Below are 25794 nucleotides of genomic sequence, written 5' to 3' on the forward strand. Positions count from 1 at the left end.
TTTCAAATGTGAATTTCATCTAATCCATGTCACTTAGTGCATAATCATCCCATATCAATTATCACTTCCAAAAATAGCACGAACTTGCCTTAAGTCTTGCGTGCACCATGAAGTATATTACGACTCCATGTATACGCTACAGTCAAACCTCACTACCGAAAGAACAAGACCTTACAGCTCTCAGTTCGAAGACCAGTGGATGATTGAACACCATAGAGAAGAACACCACTCAAACTCATTCATCGACGCCTAAGCATTCACTCGCCTAGCCCCAAGTCACCATACTCGGTTGGAATCACCTAAAGTGGTCCCTAAGAAAATTAGCCTTAACCACAGACACCCCAATGAGTCCAACCGCTACGCGTGAAAAACTCCTACAAGTCGAGAGGTCCTTAAGTAAATCTTCAAAGGCAACATCCTCTGACCTGCTGACACTGCTTAACTAAACAACGCTTCACATTTGTACCACCACACAATGATGCACTAACGACGATACCATTGCCTACCATGTGCCATGCTACCACCACACATCACCGATCAAGCCAACGCATATTCCTACACGATACATTTTCCACTCAATAAAACTCCGCACTGCACGTAACCCCATTCCAAAAACTGGATCCAAGACATTTGATTAGAGCACAAAAAAGATGAGCTTGTACAGGGGATTCTGAATACTTATATGATGAAATGAGAACCGAAAAGGTAAGGAGAATTTGACCCAAATGAAGTATGTGCATAAATAGCCGAGCGTGCAAGTCACACACACACAATCAACAAAATGATAACTATTCTATTAATCCTAATATTAAAATCAATGTGTTAATATGATAATAATAACAGAACGAATTTGGGTCGAACTTATAATAGCAAGACACTAGCTCTTAGGTCAGTAGGTTTGCAAACAAACGTAAAACAGGCGGGCTACCCATTTCAACAGCAGCTTTTGGATATTAACAAATAACAATGTCCACAAAAAGAAAAAATGGCTAGACGTGAAGTTTCCTTATAAAGTGGCCCCTTCCATTACCACATAAAGGCATTTCATGCCACCAAAAGGGGCTCTGCGTGGTTGGTAGGAGCTATTAGTGCACGTCTCCTTATCAAAACCCAATGGTACGTTGAATAACTGGTGGGAGCCTGCCTAACCCCAGCTTGCCTTTCAAAAAAGAAACAAAGGCATTTCATGCCATTCCAAATAGTATTTACATTAGAGTGTGACTACCTTAAAGCACATATAACTAAAGCACCAAAAAAGATAACCTATCCAGTTCAGCTCTCTCTCTCTCTCTCTCTCTCTCTCTCTCTCTCTCTCTCTCTCTCTCTCATACAGGAACCAGCCAGTTCTTACCCAGTTTTGTCTGTCTCGAGGGTAATCACTACTCCAAATCACAATTCCATGACCTGCAACTCGCAAAAGATGACACACGGACAGAGTTGTAGGTCTCAATCACACCAGCTCCCCATATGGAGTGCCCAGACTAACTCATGAGCTACACACTGAGTTGTAGGTCTCTGTCACACTAGCTCTCCATATTGAATGCAGAGCCTAACTCATGAGCTACACGTATTCATATTTATATTATATTGCTAGCGTGTTTCAGAAAACACAGAACAATGCCAGGTCAAACGCTAACAGAGAGAGAGAGATCAATCTAGCACAAAATCAAATACCCTCAGACCAGTGCCATGTTGGTTGGTCCTACCCAACATAGTAACTCCAATAGCAGGCAAACCCGCTGCCAGTATCAATCTGAAGACTACGTTTTGGAAACTGAGGTCTACCTCGGAATACACCACACTGATCTGGACCACAAGAACAGCGTGGAGAATAGACGCTCACTTTCATTCCAGAAGGAAAACCCAACATACATACTGACAGGGAAAAGAGGAAACGGCTACAGAAAGATGCATATATACAAGGGATATTAAACCACCATCTAACTGCTGGAGAATGCAGCTTCAAGAGCCCGTAGAATATGACCAGAATCGAGCCGGAAATTTTTGAAGATTTTAGCAGGGCTAGTGACAGCAACAGTGGCTGCAACATGATCATCCACGCCAGGTCTAGAGGTTATTGCATCACTCGTGCTTCCTGTTGAACTCGTCTTTGCCTTCCACACACATGCTCCTTCAAAGAATATTACACCCCGTTACTTTTGCTCAAACTAGTTGCCAATGATTTAATGCACGAATTGGAAATCTGGGAAATCGCCCAGCTTCCCCATTTCAGGATTAGCTGTCCATGCTTAAACCACCCATTGGTGTCATTATTGAAGATCATATATATTTTGCAAAAATATTCGATTATAAATATAGATTTCCACACAGAATAATGAAGAAAGATTATTCAGAAATCTTTTAGTCATGCCAACAAGAGAATAATCAAGAGGTTTCCAATCATCCACCAAAGTGGAAGGCCAGACAAGTCTTACACAATCAAGCAACCATGCTGGCATACACGCATTTTGCATGAGAGAGAGACCTTTAACAGATGCATCAGATTTCTGACCTGCAGTGGGATGATGTGCAGAAATCCAGGCTTTCAGAGGCCTAAATGAAAAGGAGACGGTTTTATCAAAAGAAAGTACTGTCACTGACAGGCTTTCACATTTGTAAACAACAAAAACTTACAACAAAAAGGGGGCGACCATGAACAGCTTCAGTCCATTTGATGCACGGGATATTACATCATTTCCAGCAGGCTGAAGCTCATCAAGACGGTGCCAAGAAATCTCCTGTGGAGGACAAGCGTAACATGAATGAGACCAGACCTCAATGAAGCTTCAATTTTCCAGACTTTAGATCACATGTTAATCCTTAAAAACATTAAGGGGGCTCACAACCAATGTCCCAGGATGCTTAGCTTAGCACTAAAAATTATGTTACCAAAATTGGCAGTTGGCTAACACTTGAGAAAGATAAAAAGAAAAGGGAAATTTTTGTACCCCCCAAACTTTTGGGTCTAATTCATGCGCACACCAAACGTTTGAAAGTTTGAAAATTTACACCAAAGTTATTACTTGGGTTAATCAAATTGCCCCAAATCATGAATTAACGTTGGGTTGTTCTTAGGTTATCACTAACTCATGTTTTAAAATTTCCATTTTACCCTCACATGTGAAATAAAATTACTAATTTATCCTTATTTTAGAAGTTTGACCATAGGACCTACCGTTTAAAATGGTACTTGAATTCATGACCTCTTTAACATAAAACAAAATGCTAACCACTATACCAAATACACAAATGTTGAAAATTAAAAAAAAAATTGTGTAAATTCTAGCAAACCAATCAACCCACTAATCGTACAACCGGGTCCGTGTTTGGTATGCATAAAGTTTCAAGTTTCCAAATATAGAATTGGTTGTGCTATTAGTGGGTTCCGTCCCTTCGTATGTGTCTTCCCATGCATCATATGATGCATGGTGACCCTTCGAAGGTATCCCCTGGATACCTATATATACCACATGATGGGCAGTGGTGTATGATAGGTGAATTGAATGCTTACAGAGATTGGTTCCTGCTCACCCACTGCTTGAAGGCCTGTACTATCAACAGAAACAGTTCGGCTAAGGAGATCGTTTATCTCATATTAGCGCATTGGCAGAGACAGATATATGGCCCTATCCCTTTCAAAACAAATGTGTTATACACAATGTGTATGCTCATCTGATTCTCCACATTGTGGTATCAGAGCGCTAGTTCCCCAATACGTTGATTCCCCATTGTCTCTGATTTTTCTCTCTCTGTATTTCTGTTAAAACAGAAAGAGAAAAAAAAAACAGGAATCGGGCGTGCCCTTAACTCAAACTAGGTCCATTTCTGGAACTGGTTCTGACTCAGATCTTTTTTTGATCTGAGTCAGATCCAGTTGAACCCGAAACGAACAGAGACCTGGTTCTGCTGAACCGACCCCCGTCTCGGGAATCGAACTATTTTGTTTTGAAACTCGAATCGGCGACTCAGTACTGGCCTTTTCCCTTTCCACTGTCCCGGCCGACGGCATATGCTGCCAGTCGTCGCCGCGATATTGCATTTGTAAAAAAAAAATAAGGGGAAAGACTTTACCGCCGGATCCAGGGTCGTCGCGGGTTGACGCCGGGAGGGAGGGAGGAGTGCTTTTTGCCATCCGATGACATGCAGCTTCCGAGGGTTCTCAAATCCCCTCTTATCTTGGTTTGCTTGCGCCAGGGTATGCCGGCGGATCGTCGGGACCATCGACTATCGGTCGAAGGTCGTCTGTCGTCTGTGGGTCGATCGAACCCACCGGAGACACCGACAGGTCAAGGTCGAGGAGCGATGCCGGGAAAACTTTTTTTCCCACGTTGTTTTGCACCCCCTTGCTGGAGACGCCGGTCACCGGTGGTTCGCCCGACGCCTGCCGCTTTCGGTCCGCCCGCTGCCCGCAGATTCCCCTTTTTGGGTCGAGGAGTAAACGCTTGAGAAACGGGGTTGTTTCTGCCCCCCCCCTCCCCCTACCGAAGGCGTCGGTCGCCGGTGGTCCACCCGTTGTTTCCCCCTCTCTCTCAAAAGTTTCGAGAAGATGAAAAATAAAAAACCTAACGGGTTTTATTTTACATTCTGGATCGGGTCCGAAGATAGCAGACCCAATCTGGGGGGGATCCTGACCCGGCCCGTGGCGGGGTTCGGGTCTTAGACCTGTAATCCGGATCTATTTTTGTTTTTGGATCCAGGTCTACTTCAGGTTCCAAGACCCGAACCCGCAACCGGATCCATTAAGTTTTTTGGATCCGAGTCTGCCATTGTCACCGACCTGGCATAACGACCCGGATCCATTAAGTTTACGGATCTTGGGTCGATGGAGCGCTTCGAGATCCAAATCCAAGACTCAGATATATTTGATTTTAGGATCCCGGGTCCTCGAATTTTTCGGATTTGGATCCGTTACTCAGATCCATCAGGTATTCGGATCATGGGACCACGGTACCAGAATCCATTTATTGTTTCGAATCCCGAGTATTGTTTATCATTGAAGTCGACCCGACCCAATCCAGTTCCCATCCCAGACAACAGGGAACTGGAAAAATCGATTCCAGAACAAATCTGTCTGGAACAGGATAAATCGGTTCCAAAACCGATTCATCAGGTTCTTGTCGGTTCTATCTATTTCAGACTGATTCTTTGCATTCTGAGACCGGTTCGAGGCTGTACAGAACCGGTTTGAGGTGTTTAAGGGTTGGTTCAGTGTTGAGACTGTTTTTGTTTGTTCCAGTCCGATTCATTGTATTTTGGAACGGTTCAAAGCCTTTCATGACCGATTCAGGGGCTTTCTAGACCGGTTCACTACTATTTTGACCGGTTCAGAGGACATTTTCACTTGTTCATCATGTTTTTGAATATTTTTTATGTATAAAATGACCGGTTTGAATGGTTTTGGTGTCGGTTCAATGTTTTGGGGGCTTTCTTGGACTGTTTTTGGAGTATCATTGTGATTGATTCATTCAGTTTTACAATCAATTAAGGAGTTTTAAGCACATTCCATGTATAACACTTAGTTTGTTTCACACACATTATGTTATGATGCATGATGTTTCATTTATGTCTTAGAAAAATGTATTTTTGTGCATCATATGGACAATATTAACATAAAGTATGGTATTTGAATATTGATTAAGATGCATTTGTAATCACCAAAGTGGTCAAATGTATGCTTAATTAAGTTATTTTGTACCAATAATGGAATGAGTCAATATTGAAATTATGTTAGACTTAATGAAATGATGGACTGCCCAAAGGCAGTGATGTCATGTTCAAAGTCTAGCAGGATAAAATGAAAAGAAGCAAATGAAACATGTAGCACCCAAAGGTACCATGTTGACTTATCTCTAGCTACATGTTTTTTCAGTTTTATCAAATAGTGGAAGGCGAAGTGCATTTGCGTGTTATGAGTACTCACCAGAGTGGGACCATAATGACCCCTAGCACTTGCCTAGAAAAGTGTAAATGATGAAGAGGTCTTATTATTGCATTTACCTTTTCAAATCTCGAATGTGCATGAATATTTATGAATGCCCTTTTGTCATTACAGTGTCCAATTCTGTGGTTCCTGATGGTCCAAGTTATATTATTTTTCTAGATGGATAGAATTTTAGTGATTAGAAGAAAATTGTACAATTCACATTAGGTTATATGAATCTAGATTTAGCCTTGCGCAAGCTTGAGCCTGCACCGTTAACTAACAATAGCACAGCTGAACAGAAAATTGATTTTGATAAGTGAAAGCGCTCAAATAGACTTAGCCTACTGCTCCTGCAGTCTTGTGTGGCTAAGAATATAAGGAGCGTTATACCCACACATAGAACAGTAAAAGAATTTTTGGAAGCTATAGAGGCGCAATTTGTTAATTCACATAAAGCAAGGGCTAGCACCTTGATGACAAGGTTAATATCTATAAAATATACCGATGGGGGAACATCAGACAACACATTCTACAAATGAGAAATATATCAACTCAATTGAATGACATGAAGGTCAGCATATTATAAACACCCCAAATTTTTCAAAATCCAAAAAATTATCCTTTCTGACCTTGAGTTCCAGTGTCTGAGTCATTCAGAAAGGCAATTGGGTCAATCTCTAATCATTTCTCTATTAAAGATCCAAAATCCAATTTCATTTTTTAAATTGGACACAAACCTGAATCCAGATCAGACATCCAAATCCAATTCTGAGCCCGATCCTTCTATTTTCAATCTAAATCTAAAAAATCCAAAATCAATTTTCTGTGTGGCTCAAGTATTCAGATCCAATCTCTAATTGGATCTATTCCTCTCATTTTTTCAGTTCGAGATCCAAACTCAATCTTTACTCAAAATCTTGGATCCAGATCCATTTTTAAAATTCAATTTTTCAAAATTAATTCTTTTGTTTCAAAAACTCTCTTTTTCAAAATCCTCAAATTCTAAATTCAATATTTTGTAAAATCTTTCAAAATTTCATCTGGATCTCATTTCCTAAAGCATTTTCATTTTAGATTTTATTTCTAAAAATAAAATAAAAGAAAAAAGAAAAGAAAAGAAAAGAAAAGCAAATTTTCAAAAAAATGACTTTAGACTAAATAAGAAATAAGTTTTTAGAAAAACTTTTGCAACAAAACCCCTTTTTAAAATTTTGGAACAATTAAAACGTCATTTTTGGAAATTTTCAAAACCACCCTCTCCTTTATAAGGAGAGGGAAGGCATCGGATGAGTGGCGATCATTTTTTTTTTAGAAAGAGGAAAAACTGAAATCCTCTTCCCTCTCTCTTTCCCTCTTTCATTTCCCTCCTCTATTTCCTTCTTCTTTCCCTCTCTTTCTCCCTCCTCCTCCACCTTCCACTCTTCCTCGGATTCCCTTCCTCACTGGTGAAGAAGATCAATCCGGCGATATTGTGCAGGAGCTCTCCTCTCAACCGATATTCAATTTGGCGAGGAATTCAGTGGCTGTCAAACTTTCTCCAGCCATCTGAGCGAAAATGTGAAGGAAACGAACCTCTGAGAGACAGATCTGATCATCTCGATCAGAATTGAAGCAATCGGAGTCTAGATCGTGTGAAATGGCTGTTGATCGGCTGATTGTGTTGCTACTGCTGGCAATAGGAGCCATCTGCACATTTCACAGGTGAAGGTTCGGCAAGAGCAACGAAGGACTTTGATCAATTCTCCTAGAGCAGCCCTCTCTAATCTCCAGCCAATTCAGTAAGTGAAGGTTCGGTAGGAGCAAAGAAGGACCTCTCAATCGATTTCACCGGAGCAACCCTCTCTAATCTCCGGCCAATTCGGTAGGTATGCTCTTCTCATCTTATCTCTCCTACTTCTATCTTGTTTCACGACTGGTTGTTTTTGCAAATCCAATCCACTGATTATACTGCATTTGTTTCCCTGTGTGTTTTTTATTTCATCACATCTAGTTAGCATTTCATAGCATCGTTTCTTTTTCCTTTTTTTCTGTTTCACCTCATAGCATTTACATCAACGTGTGTTTGATTCTTCACCTTGCATCATAGGTTCATTGCATTTCTATATTTCATGGCATCATCATCTTCTGTATTTGTCGCATCATCCTCTCATTCTATTTCTTTTTAATCGATCGTATATTACCATTGCATTTCACTTCATCAGTAACTTCTGCGTGTTGCATTTCTTCTTCTCTGCATTTTATAGTAATCATATTCAATTCATTTAGGCATTGCATTCACATACGATCAGATCCGATGATCCAGCATCGGATCTGATCTTCTATTCTGCTCATCTCTGCTGTGAAATCTCTTTTTGATTTCACCGTGAACTAATTCGCCGGATTCCTTTTCGGAAGCCTGAAGTTGCTGCTGTGAAAAGATGCCCCACTGTGAATGCTTCTTTTGATTCACTATGGAATCGGCGATGCTTGGATCTGCCATGAAAAGCTGCTTCACCGTGAATATTACTTTGGATTTACTGTGTAATGGGAGATGCTATGATCTACTGTGAAAGCAGATTTGAACATCCAACATTTGAATTACTCTGCTGTAAGCTCGGATTTGTAGTAAAAAAATTATCTGATCTGATTGGTTTTGACGTTAGTTACATTCAAATTATTGTGAAATCTAGCATTTTATTTGCATTCCTATATTTCTAATTCTGCAATTACTGTATTCATTCACCTGTAATTCCCTCATTTCATTGTGTGCCTTTTGTATTATCATCTTCAGCATTTGTGCATTACATTCCCTCTTCTATTCTGCATCCTCGTTCACGCTTCATCTGCATTTTATTCATAGCATAGCATTTTCCTGTAATTGTGCATCGGCATCCTCCGGTCACCTAATTGCTACAGATGCACATTGTTTTGATTCATTTCAGAAGCATATCAACATATTTTGATATTACATTTGTGTATACATTTCATTTTTTTCTTTCTCTTTTCATTCTTCATTGAATTTCCTGCAATGATGTTTACTGTCTTCGTTCCATTTGTCATATCATCATCATACTTTTGAGTTAGCAATGTATCTTATCCTATTGCATTGCATCTTGGCTCTTTCCATTTCACAACATTTTTTTCCATTTCCATATGCATTTTAGCAAATGCATATGCATATGCATTTCACATTAGCATATACATTGCATTTTTAGCATCTATATATGCATTTCATCCTAGGCCTTTTGTATATCATCCATTTAACACTTCTTTTATGCTTACGTATGGTATCTTTTTCATTTTTGTTTCATTATAACTAATGGTTTCAATTTCATAATATCTTGTCATTTCAATACGAATATTTTAGTTTTGCATTTTCTTTATATTTCATATAATATGGGTTTAGTGATTTTCCTTTGAAATTTAACATTTTATTTCTCATTCTTCTTGTATCATCTATGCATTCCTATCATTGCTTCTCCACTTTCATGACATCATTATGTTTCATTTAAATGCATTTTGACTCATATTCATCTAAATTCTACATTTACTTTATTTCTTCACATCCTTTATTTTGTATTCCTGTACTTTGCATTTTTTGCTGCTTTTGTATTGTTTCTTGTTTTGCAGAGAAACGCGGAAGATTGGTTTCACTTTTGGATTAGAAGATTTCATTATTCATTTTTAAATTTGAAAATTGTAATAATCTTATTTAATGAGAATTTTTATTTCCTGTTTACATTAGAATGTATGAGCATGTAGTTGCATTTTAAATTCTCGTGATTGACTTTGCATTTCATTTTAATCTTATTTTTCAAATGGCACTATGGTGCACCATTCTAATAAGAGGTAAATAACCCTAAGTAGATGATTCGTATTTATAGTCATAGTCAGAATGCGAACAATACTTAAGATTTTTATCTTTTATGTAATAAAATTTGACCTACACTTTGGGTCCTTTTTTAAAAACATCATATTTTCTTATTCTATCAAAATTTAAAATAAATTAAATTGAGATGTATTTGTGTCTGCATTCATCATAAAATCACATCATTTTCATTTTCAAAGTATTTCAAATGTCAAAATATTTCAAAAGATTTTCGAAATTCATTTTCAAAATTACTTTTCAAAATAAATTTTAGTTTATTTTCAAAAATCAATTCTCATTTCAAAGTATTTTCAAAAGCCAATTTTCAAATTCCAATTTCAAAATATTCTTAAATTCAAAATATTTTCAAAACATTTCCAAGATGTTTTCTAAGTCGATTTCAATCATTTCCCATTTCGAAATTTATTTTCAATTTCAAAATCTTGAATTTCAATTTCAATTTCAAATTCCAATTTCAATTTAAATTCAAAGTTTGATTTCAAAGTCTAATTTCAATTTCGAAATCCAATTTCAAAGTTAACTTTTAAATTCCAAAATTTCAATTTCTAAATTCGTTTTTTTAATTCCAATTTTGATTTCAATCTCAAATTCCAAATTCATTTCCAATTTCAAAGTTAAATTTCAATTTCAAAGTCTAAACTCAAATTTCAAATTTCAAATTCCAAATTCAAAGTTCACATCTCAATTTCAATATCAATTCTGATTTCAAATCCAAAGTCAATTCTTATTTCAATTTTCATTTTCATTTTCCATTTCAAATTTTATTTTAAATAAATTTCTAAAGTTACTTCAAAACACTTTTCAAAACGTATTTTCATATCCAATTTTGAAATTCATTTGGAGTTATAATTTTGAAGTATTTTCTAAATATTTTCAAAATCAAAATGATTTTAAAACATGCATCATATTTTAAACCATCATTTTTCAAAGATCATGATACAAGCCTGATTCAATGTGCATTTAGGATTTTAAAATAATTTCTCAGTCAAACTTAGGCAAAGCAAAAGGCATTGATTCGATCTTTGGTTCGATTACCCCTAGTAAAGGCGCTAGGAACGGTTGAACCTCGTACCGACGAGCGAGTCCCTATTTTCCATCTTTTTCAAAATGGCGGCGAGTTAATTTTCATTTTTCAAAAATAAAGAGAAACGTTTGAAATGCGAAAGGATCCCGCTCAAAGGGAAAATTTTGCAGGGATAACACATCTGATTCATTCCTAGTCCACTTAATAATGACTTCTCTGCCTAGTGAATATGGACCCTTCAAGATCTCTTACAATACACATAATGACGAATAGACATTCAATGACTTGATGTCCAAGAAGAAGAGAAACTGAAATGAGAGAATATACATAGTGCTCACGTCATAAAGGTCACAAAAGGCATGGACTAAAAAAGAATTGTTAATAAAAAGGCAAAGAAGAACTCAGATGCATCTGTATCCAACGGGTCAGGTGCCAAGTCCCATGAAGAATCTTCTATCAAGTGCTTCTTTTGTAAGAAGAATAGACATTTAAAGGCAGACTGCATGAGGAACAAGAAATGGCTGGCAAAGAAAGGTAATTTGTCATTTGTTTCTCATGAATGTAATTTGATCAACATTCCAACTAATAGCTGGTGGATTGATTCGGGTGCCACTGTCCATATTGCAAACGCCTTGCAGGTCTTCCTGAACAAAAGGGATCTAACGGATCATGAAAAGAAGCATCTTCTCAGGAAACAAGATGTGCTCACATGTTAAGGCCGTTGGAACCTGCAGAGTGGTTTTGAGAAATGGGTTTATTTTGGACTTATTTGATACATTTTTATGTACCAACATACAACAGGAACCTCATTTCTGTATCAAAACTGGATTTCATTGGATATTGTTTTAAATTTGAAAATTCAAAAATGACTATCTATAAGAATTCACTTCTTGTTGGTTGTGCGAATGTATGTGATGGATTGTACCGTCTGGAAACTAATGTCCAAATTTGTGAAACTCTTTCTTCGAAAAATATGTTGATAGGCAATAAAAGTGGCTTATTAAATGAACAATCCTATATGCTCTGACATCGTCGTCTGGGTCATATCTCTAAAGATAGGATCCAATGACTTGTGAAAGAAGGGATTCTTAAATCCATTGATTTCACAGTTAAAGAACCGTGTTTGAATTGCATAAAGGCCAAGCAAAAGGTGACAAAAGGAGCAACCACAAGTTAGAAATTGTTCATACAGATGTATGTGGACTCTTCTTTCCTTGCCATACAGGAGAAAGATACTTTGCCACCTTCATTGATGATTACTCCTGGTACATGTATCTCTACTTGTTATTTAAAAAATCTGAAGTCTATAATGTCTTCAAAGACTTCAAGAAAGAAGTAGAGAAACAAACAGGGGACGTAATAAAAATAGTAAGATAAAATTGAAGTGGCGAGTACTATGGGCGTTTCACTGAGCTGGGACAACGAGAAAGATCATTAGCGCAATTTCTTAGAGAAGAAGGAATAGTCCTTCAGTACACCATGTCAGGAAGTGCATACGAGAATGGTGTAGCTGAAAGAAGAAATCATACGCTTAAAGAAATGGTACGTGCAATGTTGAACTACTCAACCCTTCTCATCACCCTGTGGGGTGAAGCTTTGTGAACAGTCGTATATGTCTTAAATAAGATTCCTACTAAGGTCGTTTCAACACCTTATGAGTTGTGGACAGGTAGGAAACCATGTCTAAGTTACATGCACATATAGGGCTGTCTTGCAGAAGCAAAATTATATAATCCTCACATCAAGGCTTTTGACCCCAGAACAATCAGTGGTTTCTTCATTGGTTATCCAAAAAGGTCAAAAGGTTTCAGGTTTTATTGTCCATCTCATACACCACAAATAGTAGAAACGGATAAAGCTAGATTTTTAGAAGATGGTTTTGTTGGTATAAATGCATTGCAAAACCTCTCTTTTGAGAAAATTCAGGATAAAGTTACTCCACCTGAAAATTTAAAACTTTCTTTCATTATTCATTCGAATTATGAAACAAAAGTTGATTTTGTTGGTGATGCACCAACTCAAGAAGAACCATTTGTGGATCATGCTGAAGAGCATCCACAGGTTGATCAAGTTAGCTCACCTGTCAGGAGATCCACAAGAATTAAAAGATCAGCTATCCATCCAGATTATGTTAGGGATGGTAGTGGACCAGGGCGGGGGCATGGGACAAGGTCTCCACCCCCGCTCTGTTTCAAAATTCGAACCTTCATCCCCGCCTCTATCCCCGCACGGGGATGGATTTTAACCTCCACCCTCGCTTCTATCCCCGTTTCATGTCCTCCATTCTCGGTCCAAACATGGGCGAGGCGGGGCGGGGCCCCATTTCCCCTTAGTCTATAGTCATCCCTTAAAGGATTGAGGACGGGGCAGGGCGGGGATTGGGACGGGGCGAGGCAGGGAAAAGCGTAAGTCCATCCCCGCACGGGGATAGATTTTAACCTTCATCCCCGCCTTCATCCCCGTTTCATGCCCTTCATCCCCAGTCCAAACATGGCGAGGTGGGGCGGAGCCCCGTTGTCCCCCGGTCCACTGTCATCCCTAGATTATGTGGTGTATCTAAAGGAGCCCAATGATTTCATAGATATTAAGAATCCATCTTCTTTTAAGGAAACTGTTGAGTGCGAGCAATCTTCATCTTGGATAAAGGCCATGAAAGAAGAGCTAGACTCTATGGCAAAAAACCAAGTATGGGATTTTGTCGAATTGCCTAAAGGAGTCAAGCCCGTAGGGTGCAAGTGGGTCTTCAAGACCAAAAAATACTCTAAAGGCAATATCAAAAAGTATAAGGCAAGGCTGGTTGCTAAAGATTTCACTCAAATGGAGAGCATTGACTACAACGAGACATTTTCTCTTGTCTCGACTAAGGAGTCAACGAGGATTATTTTTGCCATAGTAGCTCATTTTGATCTAGAGCTACACCAAATGGATTTAAAAACAGCTTTCTTAAATGGTGAATTAAGTGAAGAGGTATACATGGAACAACCTCTAGGTTTCTATAAAGATAAGTCAGATTGTTTTGTTTGCAAGTTGAAATAGTCAATATATGGACTTAAACAGGCCTCCTGTCAATGGTATATGAAGTTCACCAGTCATTTTGACCTTTGAATTCACTGAAAACATCGTTGATCGATGTGTATACCTCAAGACAAGTGCAAGTAAGTTCATAATTCTGGTACTTTATGTGGATGACATCTTACTTGCAACCAACGATAAGGATATGCTGACATAAACCAAGTAATTTCTATCTTTTCATTTTGAAATAAAAGACCTGGGAGAGGTTGCCTATGTTCTCGGCATTGAGATCCGTCGAGACAGGTCTAAAGGTGTACTAGGTATCTCTCAGAAAGCTTATATTAATAAAGTTCTCAAAAGATATGGGGATGGAGCATTGTGCTCCTACTACGGCACCCATATTAAAAGGGGATAAATTCAGCCTTAAGGACTGCCCACAGACTGAAGAAGAAAATGACAAAATGACTCTGATACCATATGCATCAGTGGTCGACAGCTTGCAGTACGTTCAGATATGCATTCACCCTGACATATCATTTGTAGTCGGGGTTCTTGGCAGATTTCAGTCGAATCTTGGTCTTGCTCACTGGAAGGCTGCTAAGAAAGTCATACGCTATCTGCAAGAGACAAAGGACTATATGTTAACCTACAGAAAGACGGACCACCTTGAGGTTATTGGCTATTCAGATGCAGATCTGGGAGGTTGTCCTGACAGTAGAAAGTCTATCACATGATACATATTTCGGCTAGCTGGTGGTGCAATTTCTTGGAGGAGTGGGAAGCAATCCACTACTGTTGCCCACACCATGGAGGCTGAGTTCATAGCTCTGTTCGAGACAACTTCACAGGCTATTTGGTTGTGGAACTTCATCTCAAGACTTTAGGTGGTTGAATCCATTGGAAGACCACTGAAAGTATTCTATGATAATGAAGTCGTTGTATCCTTCTCCAATAACAATAAAAGTACTACGTCTTGTAAGCATATGGAGTTGAAGTATTTTGTTGTAAAGGAGAGAGCAGAGAATCTTTTGGTGTATATTGATAACATAGGGACTAAGGAAATGGTAGATGATCATCTTACTAAGGGTTTGACCCCGGGATTATATGTCGAACATGTTAAGAGGGTGGGCTTGTTAGAAACCCTGTAATCATGTACATTGACTTTTATGTGATCACATTTTGGTAATAAAGATATGATTCCCTCTCTTTCTTTCTTTTGTTGGTTATGCATCAAGTTTGCTCATAAAGTTTAAGAGTTTAGCAATACAACAAATTTGGACTGATAAAGTGGACTTAAGACCTATCCACGTGAACTTTCACATACTCAGGTCAAGTGGAAGAATATTGGGAAATAAAGTGTCACTTTGTATGTGTCTCTTCCCATGCATCATATCAAAAGGTATGATGCATGATGACCCTTCGGAGGTATCCCCTGAATACCTACATGATGGGCAGTGGTGTATGATAGGTGAATTGAAGGCTTACAGAGATCGATCCCTGCTCACCCACTGCTTGAAGGCTTGTACTCATCAACAGGAGCAGTTCGGCTGAGGAGATCGTTCGTCTCTCATATCAGCGCAATGGCAGGGACAAGTAATGTGGCCCTATCCCTTTCAAAACAAATGTGTTATACACAATGTGTATGCTCATCTGATTCTCCACATTTAGGGTTGTCAACGGGTCTGGTACCCGACCTATCAAAATCTACCCAAACCTGATAAAATAATAAATTATTGGGTTCAGGTTTTGCCAAGTCATGATCATGCATAGCAAACACAAACCTAAATGTGCTATCAGTGGTTCGGGTCATTATTGTTTGATTGGCTTGATGGAATTTATACATGGTTATATATTTTTTTTCTAGAAATTGTTAACCAATAAGCATTTGGTGTAGTGGCTAACATCATGTTTCATGTTAGAGAGGTTACAAATTCAAGCATCATTGCAAACATTGATCTTTTTACATTAAATACATTCTATTGACAACCTTATGGTCAAACTTATAAAATAAGGGTAAATGAGTAATTTTTCTCATGAGTTGTAAGGGTAAAATGGTAACTTCAAAACATGAGTTAGTGTTAACCCAAGAACAACCCAATATTAATTCATGATTGGGGCAATTTGATTAACCCAAGTAAAAACTTTTATGTGAATTTGCAAACTTGTAAACTTTTGGTGTGCGCATGAATTAGACTGAAATGTTTGGGGGGTATTTGAAAATTTTCCAAAAAAATGAAAATTGTCTGGAAAATTCTCCTAAGTAAAATTGAGTTTCTGGAGATATACGTGTGAGCAATCTTCACACAAATAACTTTCAAGAAGGTTGCTTTTAGCAGCCATCATTCTCTTACTCTTTCCTGCCCTCTCTTCTCTCACTCACTGTGTTTGTGTGCACCAATGATGACTTGGAGACTCAGAGAGAGAGAGAGAGAGATGCTATGGTGTGGATGATAATAGTGCTCGTCATAAAGCTGATGATGGACATGTAGTCAAAAGCCCCGACTAGGCACCGACTAGTCCGCCTAGTCAGTCTAGGCTAAATAAAACGCCTAGGCTTTGCAATTCCTAGGTGGGTGCCTTAAAAGGTATCAATTTTGCCAACTAAGGCGCCTAGTCAACGACTAAGCTGCCTCCGCCTAGGCACGAGGGCAGTTTAGTTATTTGTTATTCATATATATATGTGCATGTGTTTGTGTGATTTGTTATGTGAAATCATGCAAACATGCTTAGTTATTATATTTATATATTGTGTGTGTGTGTGTGCCACTTTGCTTTTGGGATTTTTTATGTGAAACATTGAAAGCATGCACAATTAATTTTAATTGTTTATGTTTCTTTATATATGTGTGTGTCATGAATTTTTCTATAAAAGCCTGAAAGCATGTTTAGCATTATGTTATTTATATATGTATGTGTTAATGTTCTTCTCTGAAAGGTTGAAAGCATATTTTGTTGATTATACTAAATATGTCATGAATAATTGAAAATATATATTTTTGTGTGTGTACAATTATATATATGTATATTTTGGTTATGTATATTAATATATTTTGTGAAAGCATGTGTAATTTTGTACTTGTGTACTGAAATCATCTTATTAGTAAAAAAATTTAACATATTTTTATGTATATTTTGTGTACTTTTTTATATTTAATTGGGGTACCGACTAGTCTTTTTAGGGGTCTACCAACTAGGCACTGCTTAGCACTTTTGACTACATAGTGGACAACATCGATGGTTGCAGTGAAGTGAGGATGATTAGTTGTTTTCATATGGTGGTGGTGGTGGCAGTGTTAGTAGTGGTGACAACAAACAGTATAGATGACAATCATAGCATGCAAAAAGGACCTCAATGGAAATTGTATACATAATACACTGGCAAATTTGTGTAGTTCCAGAAAATAAACATCAATTGTGAGAAAGTAACATACACTTATCTCTTTCTTTGTTAAAGGCGCAAAGACTGTCTCTTCTTTCACTCCAGCAATAATATAAAGCCGCACTCTTTGCTGTCCTATTACAACTTCAATATTGTTTTCCAACTTCAAAAGCTTGGAAATGTCAAATCCAGTTTCCTCCAAGACCTGATTTTATTATTGAAATGGGAAACAAAAACATTTTCCATAACTAATGGGGAACAATAAATCGCCATAATGACAAGATAGCATCAGAGATCACTAAATTTCATTTCACATGGCCGTTGAATCTAAATTTGATAGTGATAAAATGATGACTACATTTTCATGATTAAATTGCAAGGGTGGGCAAGCAAATAACAAAAAACAAAAATACATAAACTTTCCATCAAATAAGGAACAGCACATTCAATATATCTTATGCATAGCAGAAACACAGAATATGTATCAGCATTTGGCTACATAGACCTCTCTGATTGCACATGCATGGTCCTCCTCATCCTTGTTCTTCTTTCCACGGGGAAAACTCCAACTCGCACCAGCTTTCCAACCTTTCACTAGCAAGCACTACAAAATTGGATGTATAGCATCAACTACTCAAAGATCATCTGAATCCTCAATGGAGAAATGTAAAGAAAATCATGATGCTAACACAAAAATGAAGGAACGTTTTCTAGTAGTACTTCAAGGGATGTAAAAGTTAAAAAGCCAAAGAAAAGTGAGCAGAAAAAAAGAGCAATAAGTCACATGTGACCGCTTCAGCTTCAGCGGCCATGCTAAAACTTTTTCAAAATTTGCTCTAGTCACGGCATATCCATGCATGTTTTTTTGTTCAGTTAATTTGTTGTGGCTCTAAGAGGGGATATGGGATCTGGATTGCTTGAAAGACCAGAAGGAAAAGGAGATAGCCAGGCTTGCGCCTGAGTCTGATTCTATTGGATGATTTCAACTTTCTCATGCACAGAGCGACAGACACCTTCTGATTATCAGGAACAGAAAACCATTGTGTTACTGCCAACATCTTCACCACAACCACCATAAAAACAAGCATAAACCACAACCATAATTCCAGATCAGTTCACCGTAAACATTTCAAATACAAATAGAGAAAGCAGGATGGCTTCCTTCTGCCGCGGCGCATACTCCCCCCCCCCCACCCACCACCACCACCACACACACACCTCTTTCCTTTGTAATGCTCTTAACATTGCATGTGGTGGGAATGAAAATGTTTGAGTTACTCTTTGATATAAGGTACCCAATCTTTACATTTTAAAACAGCCAAAACTTGTTGAACTACAGCATCAAGATCTAAGAAGAAAATCAAATACTTGAAAGCATTACAGTTTATTACCAGAGAGCAAATCATCTTACCCGCTCATAGGATTCATCTAAAATAATTGCACCTGTCACTGGAACCCGAACCTTGTAGGATGTGAAGTCCTTGTATATGTGATCAATATGTGCAATATACGGTCTCAGTGCAGCACAACTATTAAACACTATAGGGAATTAAAGAAAACAAAGAACTGATTATCATATAACATTCGCACACAACAAATTAATTCAGCAGAATTAATTAGTTAAGCCTGCAAGAATTTCAGAGAGATGTCTGGTTCACCATGTAGAATCGACTAGAAGGCAATATAGCTATTGCAAATTATGGTTCTTTTAAGGAACCCATGACGAAGCACACTCCTCCAACTACAAGTGCACACTCAAATACAGAGTGATTAGTAATGATTCCAATTTATCTTTACATGACAAAGAAAAGATTTCTCATGTTTTATTTGGCTTTCAATATCATAAAAAATCACAAGCAAGCTTGCAGTCATGCTCCAACATAATCCACTATTAACAGTGCCTAAGTCGTCAAGTTTACCAGAAAATAATCTGAGCAACCAACAGTTTTGCTACGTGCTGAAAAAAAGAGTTAGTTCTCTGCTTTAAGTAATAACAGTATAATGAACAAAAAAGGAAAATTAGTGCTTGGATACTCAATGATGTAAATTCCCTGAGTGAGAGTGACTTGAGTGATGGATTCTGCTCCACTGAATTGTCTTCATAAAACCAGTGGGCTTGCTCCACAAGAAACAATATTCTCTCAAAAGACTGTAGGTCTTCTTTAGGAACGTTCAAAACAAAACGACTGCATAAAAAACAATAGTATTTTACTAATTCCAACTTCAAATAGAAATATTGCAAATATTTTTTTCATGACGCATGTCCATCAAACTCAAAAGTTAGCGCCAGCAAAACAGTTCCTTTCTCCAAACCTTCAGAAAAAACTGTCAGGTTTGTGAAAGCCAGTCTCAAAAATAGATAAATAAATAAATATAAACCTAATTTTTTCTTTTATAGCAAGATCCATAAGGTAAAAAAAAACTACAAAACTAAACCTATTTTTGGGAGATAGCTGTGGGAGGAGTTCAAAGTTGGAAGGTACGGTTCCCCAGAGCAGGCAATCATCAACTCCATTTTTATGACCTTGCAAATGAGACTAGATGACATGAACACAAGTACAAAATGAACAACACAGTTGCAAATCTTGTCATCAGAGTAAGCTAGCATCAACCAGAACCTCCAAGACGACGCTGACTCATTAGAGGCCAAGTCGAACCTCAAACCAAGCAACAAAATTAATGGTCAATATAAAAAAATGCAAAACCATAGGCATGGTGGTAGCTTAGCTGTATACCAAAGACGTCACTTCAAGCTAAACCCTTGTCATGATGGGGTTATGTTAGATAAGGAGTTCAATTTACAAAAAAACTTAGGCTCTGTTTGGGAGCCTACTGTCAGGAGGACGCCGGAGAGAAGATGGGAATTCCACAGCTGCTAAAATTGTTTGGGAGGAAGGCATTATAGGAATCATGGTAACTGACATAGCATTCCACATCAGCAATACCCACCCATTTGCTCAAACCAACTGCATTCATGAGAAGGTGGTAATTACCAAAGTTCATGCCAACTGCTACTCCGGCTGCCAGTTCAAATTATACAACTACCTCCACAACTACCCTCTGAAGTGACTGGCAATAGGTTACTCAAGCTGTTCTGCACATTTCCATATGTTACCCAAACAACCTAGTCTAGGAAATGGCAATTATATTGCCGGATTACTGAGAGCACTCCCAAACAAGTGGGTGGAATTACTAATTTCAGGAAATCAAACTGTTGTATGCATTCATGGATTCAATATTTCTTACCCCAGCTACCCTCTACCAAACAGAGCCTTATTTTATTTAGGTACCATTGTGTTCCTCTAACTAAAGGGTTTATCTAAGTTTAATTCCTTTTAGACTATCATTAGGTTGTTCACCTCACCTGAATTACCAAACTAACCCTTAGGTGGTGGCATTTTCAAAATGTGTTCTTACTCATAGGGGTAGACAAGGTCATTTTTTGAGTGGAAAAAGAAAATTTATTAATGGGTAAAATTCGATGACTATATTTTAAAAAAACAGCAAGATTATTTTAAGTAAAAAACACCCAAAGATAACTTATTTGAAGCTTAAAAGTATTTTTTTTCAAAAAAATGCCACCCATTTAAGGGCCGCTTGGTAATTTAAGCTAGATGAACACTCTTAACGTTAATCTAGAAGGATCTAAATATAGACAAACCCTTAATTAAAACCTTTTTCTTTTATAATCCCTTAATGAAAACCTTAGCAGAATCAAAGTTTTCAATTTTCATTCTCTTAGGCCGAATATATTCACCATTCCTGGACTATAATTTTTTAACACAAAGCAAAGATCTGTCTATATGTTGCGGCCCTTCCATGAAGGGTTAGATTCATTATTACGGCGAATGTGATGTAATTAGCACACGGTAAAACTGCTGGCACAAAGGTTCTCTAATGAATGAATGGCGGTCTCCCTTTCCAAGTAAGTTTGCAGTCGTAATGGTTTCCACCCTTTTTCATATTCAGGATCTGTGTTTTTCCTATTATGTGCTAAAACATAAAATCAGGCTTTCTTGAACAAAAAACATGTATATTATAACAAGCAAAAAGATGGATAAATATTTCCAAGATAATCAGCAAATTGACTAGTAGTATTATACTGTAACAACATTTTACTGAAATAACTCGAGAATGACGAGCATCTTAACCAAATGAGAGAGAGAGACTGGAACATCAATGTAATATCACCCATTGAAATAAAAAATAAATAAAAAGAAGAAGAAGAACTCAAACCACCGACAGGGAAGTTGCTGATGCTGATGTACGGGTCAAAATCAGTTCCATGGAGAAATCAAAAAACCGCTTTTACTATTCACTCACAAAAGGAGAAAAATAAGAGAAGGGCAAAGATACATGAGTATGTAGCGATAGAATACAGACCAACATCCTCAAGCCTTGTCCACAATCTACAAGGGGGGTTCATGTTTATGAGTCAAAAATGCATATCGACCTTAATATAATAGGGTATCTAAAGAGTATTCAGTGACAAAAAGATGGTAGCTCATGGATGTCGCTGAGGTTTAGGGACGATACCATTGAGAGAGGAAGGAATCCTTTGAAAGATTTCATTGCAAAAGGAAAAGGAGGAGGAGGGAAGAAAACCTGCAAAGATCGTCGAGGAGCTCCTGCGAAGGAAGGCCTGTCTTGGTGGAAGCGCTTGGAGAGCGATGGATGCCCGCCATGACCCACGTTCCTCAGGAAACCCCCCCCCTTGGATGATGACCGCTAGCAATTCGCTCCACGCAGCTACACTGAGAAATTGGGGAATTTACCTTTCGGGGGAACTGGGGACCTACGTGGGTCGGGGAATATCCCCATTTTTCTTTGCCCAACCAAGACCTGGGCTGACTTGCCAAGTTTCCAGACCCACCAGCAAGGCCTCTCGCCTATCACCTGGTTAGGTCATAGGTAGGTCGGTTTATAAGTCATTTGAGCTGGAAGAACAATGCAGTGTCTAAGCCAATCAGAAACTGTTTTCTGTGGGCTAGAGAGAAAGTACTCGTATAATTTTACACCACAAGACAAGAGCCCGTATGGTCCTGCAATGTTTAGGATAAACACTTGTGAGAGGAGAAATGATTCGTCTTGTTTATGCCTAAAAAACAAACAGGGATTTTGGAATTTCCTGATTCCACAGAACCAGACTGACTCCCTAAAATCAACGTGATTGAAATGTTATAATCCCCCCCTCCCTTATTGCTCTACTGTTCTATGAACTTCCTATTGCTCTATTGTTCTATGAACTTTCAAAACGTTTGATTTATGATCTGTCCCCACATCCCAAGCTCACATTCAAGGCAAGAATTGCTACAACATGCCTTTTTAGCCTGGAAAGTACCATCGACATGCTGGAATTGACAGACCTTTTCTAGGTCACCATATGAGCACTTCAACCTGGCATTGTAGATGTTCTATGATTGGTAATATTCGCAATGATGAATGTCTATCAGGCCCTCAGTCTTGATGTATTAAAATGTTTTTCAACAAAATGATCATCGAATGATTGTACAAGGTAAAGCCTGCACAATGTACTCAAGCACAATCACTGGAATACAACAAATTTTCCTGCCAATTAATTGTCACTCTATTGTTTTGTAATTGCCCATGAACGGGAGCCCTAGTAGCAGCAAATAGTTTAGAGCCACAACAGATGCGTACAGCGTCGGATCATGGACGACTTGAATTCAAGAACAAATACAAATAAGGCGCTGTTTGGGGGCACGACACCGGAGGATTTGAGATGTAATTTAAGACGTTTATTTGACGTGGCACTCAACACAAGGATTTGGCTGTCATTTGGGAGGAGTTGGAGGGAGGTAAGATTTTCGGCTGAAAATCAACTGACTCAACTCCTCCAAAATACACATTTGAACTCTTCTTTTTTTTTTAAGAAAGATGAAACTTAGTTTTATTTAAAGATATGTTCAGAAAAAAACTAGGATTATCCACTCCAACTTTATAAGAAGATTAAGGAAGCTAGCAAAAATGGGGTTGAATCTAACAAGGTTCATCACCATCCATTTCTGCCTAGCTATATGGAAAACATCTTATATAAGTACATGAAAGAGCAAAGAAGATGCAGGTAGATCCCCCATTGAAGATCCAAATTGCCCACCAAGCACAGAATAATCAACAACGCCACACAAAGTACCAATTGTTGGTTCCAGGTGGTGGTGCATGTTGGAGGAGGAGGTCAATGACAAAATAAGAAGACTGAAGCAGGATTTAAAGTTGCTGCGGGGCAGATATCATATTAGCACCACACATACAACATCCACTAATAGGTTCCCGTGTGAACCCTATCTATAAGCACCAATCAAGCGAAGAGTCTAGATCTCTCGGTGTTGGTCCCTCCAGCCCACATACACTTCATTGGTAAAAGGTCAACCCCTGTTTAATGACGCCAAAGTGAATGAATCCAAATGCATTCCTGATTAATTTCGACTAAACCATACATCATTGTAGCCAAATCCCAGAGCATACTCATGCTGGGAGTCCAATCGCTAAGGCACATTTTCCACAAAAGTATGGCATCAGGTTACCCTTGTTACGAAAAATAGCCCACCACCATTTGGACAGCAACACATTATTCTTTATATGTAAGGTTGGGATCCCCAAACTCCCCCTATCAGTCGGCCTTGTCATGCGGGACCAAGCGATCAGGGCAATCTTCGAATGCCCAGAGTCAACTCCCCACAGGAAAGCCTGAACATGCCTCTTAATCTTAGCAGACATCCTATAAACTGACATGAAGTGAGAGGGAATAGCAGAAGTGACTGATTTAATGAGTGAGTTTATCTGCTTGGGAGAGATATTTGTCTCGCCATAATTGCAACGGAAACTCAATTTTATCTAGGTTCAATGATCAATGATGGGCACTTATCATCCAACTATCGATAGGGAGCCCAAGGTAGGAGATAGACAGCTTTCCCACATAGCAACAAAAATGTAGGATGCACCAACGATGAATTCACCACGATTCCAACGAGTCCCCTACAAATTCGACATTTCAAATTTGTCACATCATTTACTACAGTAAATCCTCTATTTAATGTACCTACAACCTCGTTGGTTTATATATTTCGACTCTCTCAAACGCTGCATATGCTGGGTCCGTGCTACATTGTCATTGACATTTTCAATTTGCAAAGAGGTATGTAACTTTGATTTTATATTTGTGATTTTACATCTCCAAAGTTATTAGAGTTCTGCCTTAACCAGTGGTTTAAGGGGCATAAATCTGCTAACTCCCAGCCATCATCTGCTATTTCACAAAACAATTAAAACTATTGTGCTAATATATCCTAGCATAAGCCATGAGTTGAAATCTCTCACCAAGCAATAGAGAAGTGAATTTTAAGCCATCACATTGGTCAAAGAAGAGTGTGATTGATTCCACATCCGCTTTGTATCTTACAAACCTAATATGTAGATGCAAACCTTATGCACTGTGGTTTTGTATGTTGTCCTTTCATTTTACTGAAATCACTAAATTATATCACGTTGTCTACTTTAAGGCTTATGGCTCACTACAACAGCTATTTCTATATGACTTAAATTAGTAAGGCATTATTGTTTTCACTCAATAGAGGAAAAGTCTAACGTATATGATATAGATACCAACCATAATTCCCCATTATGTCAAGTGTCGTATTATATGCTTTCATATTGGAATGCAAGCATGATCATCTTTTGTAAATCCAATATTGAATTTATAGTTATGTTAGACAATGAATGTTGTATCAGTAAATATGTAAAAAAAGGTATTTAATAATTAATATTACATTGTAATCTTAATCGAAGTTCTCACGTCTCTGTACTCAAGACTTGGCAAAGCGTCGATGTTGAGATGTTAACAAATAAGATTGATGTTAGCAATAAGCTGATTACAAAATCGGAGCTCATGTCTGACTTAATGGACCTCCAAGTCAAGCGTTGTGAAGAGTGCATGTTATTTTGGCAATCTGCCTTTTATTTGTCTTAAAATTAAGAGTAGGGCTTGTGCAATATGTCTCTTCCTTTCCTGGTGGTCGGAGGACTGCCGTAAGGGGGAGGGTCGACACCTCCCTGCACCTCCATGGTGAGGGGTCGACACCCCTTGTCCCGGTCGGAAATAAAAAAGAAAGAAAAAAGATGGATGGCCACCACTGGACCAGGTGAGCTCCTGCGATATGTACTGTTTTTCGGGATCCACACACATCAGGATCTGTGCACATTGAGATATATGCACCTTGGGAACCACACCATCACCCTCGTTGTCAGATTCACATGTGTTTCCATACCGAACACGAAGCTCAAGGCATAGCTCTAATCTTTGTCGTTTTAGACTGTCGGCAAACACTTTACATCATAGAGCTTTACACATTTTAAAATAGGGTAAACTTACACTAACTCTAGTATTGGTATGCTTCTAATGCATATGTAGTTTTATGAATAAAATATATATATATTTATGTTGAAACTGTGTATATCCTATTTGAAGTTCGTATATTATTGAATATATGCATTGCATGCATGAAGTTGCTTGTATGTATGATTTGAATTGCATATGTATGACTTGAACTACGTAGGAAACACATATGCTT

General features: G+C 38.2%; 1 protein-coding gene across 4 annotated transcripts; it reads right to left on the bottom strand.

Annotated features, from left to right (window-relative positions):
• Window positions 1-1825: 1825 nt before the first annotated feature.
• On the bottom strand, window positions 1826-23393 carry LOC149821535 (mRNA-decapping enzyme subunit 2-like). 4 transcript variants are annotated; one of them, XM_089980898.1, is made up of 9 exons: window positions 23325-23378; window positions 21812-22248; window positions 19241-19392; window positions 18618-18745; window positions 17712-17810; window positions 17259-17411; window positions 2635-2738; window positions 2486-2553; window positions 1826-2131 (listed from the first exon to the last, which is right to left on the bottom strand). In XM_089980898.1, the coding sequence occupies exons 2-9, from the start codon at window positions 21889-21891 to the stop codon at window positions 1941-1943; spliced, it is 975 nt and encodes a 324-aa protein (XP_089837024.1). In that variant the 5' UTR covers window positions 21892-22248; window positions 23325-23378; the 3' UTR covers window positions 1826-1940. The 4 variants fall into 4 exon arrangements, with proteins under 4 accessions (XP_089837024.1, XP_089837025.1, XP_089837023.1 ...); XM_089980899.1 differs by having other exon boundaries at window positions 2513-2553; window positions 21812-23393; XM_089980897.1 differs by having other exon boundaries at window positions 21812-23393.
• Between the last annotated feature and the right edge of the window lie 2401 nt (window positions 23394-25794).

The sequence above is a fragment of the Nuphar pumila genome, chromosome 11 (assembly GCF_984573655.1).
Source record: "Nuphar pumila chromosome 11, dmNupPumi1.hap1.1, whole genome shotgun sequence".
Classification (NCBI taxonomy): Eukaryota; Viridiplantae; Streptophyta; class Magnoliopsida; order Nymphaeales; family Nymphaeaceae; genus Nuphar; species Nuphar pumila.

Excerpts from the sequence above, each read along its gene's own strand:
- LOC149821535 (XM_089980897.1), bottom strand. The coding sequence starts at position 21,891 with ATGGCGGGCATCCATCGCTCTCCAAGCGCTTCCACCAAGACAGGCCTT. Across the intron at positions 18,746-19,240 it reads CAGGGAATTTACATCATTGA|TGTTTAATAGTTGTGCTGCA; the intron begins GTATCCAAGCAC and ends AATTCCCTATAG. Across the intron at positions 17,811-18,617 it reads TAGATGAATCCTATGAGCGG|TGCTTGCTAGTGAAAGGTTG; the intron begins GTAAGATGATTT and ends CCAATTTTGTAG.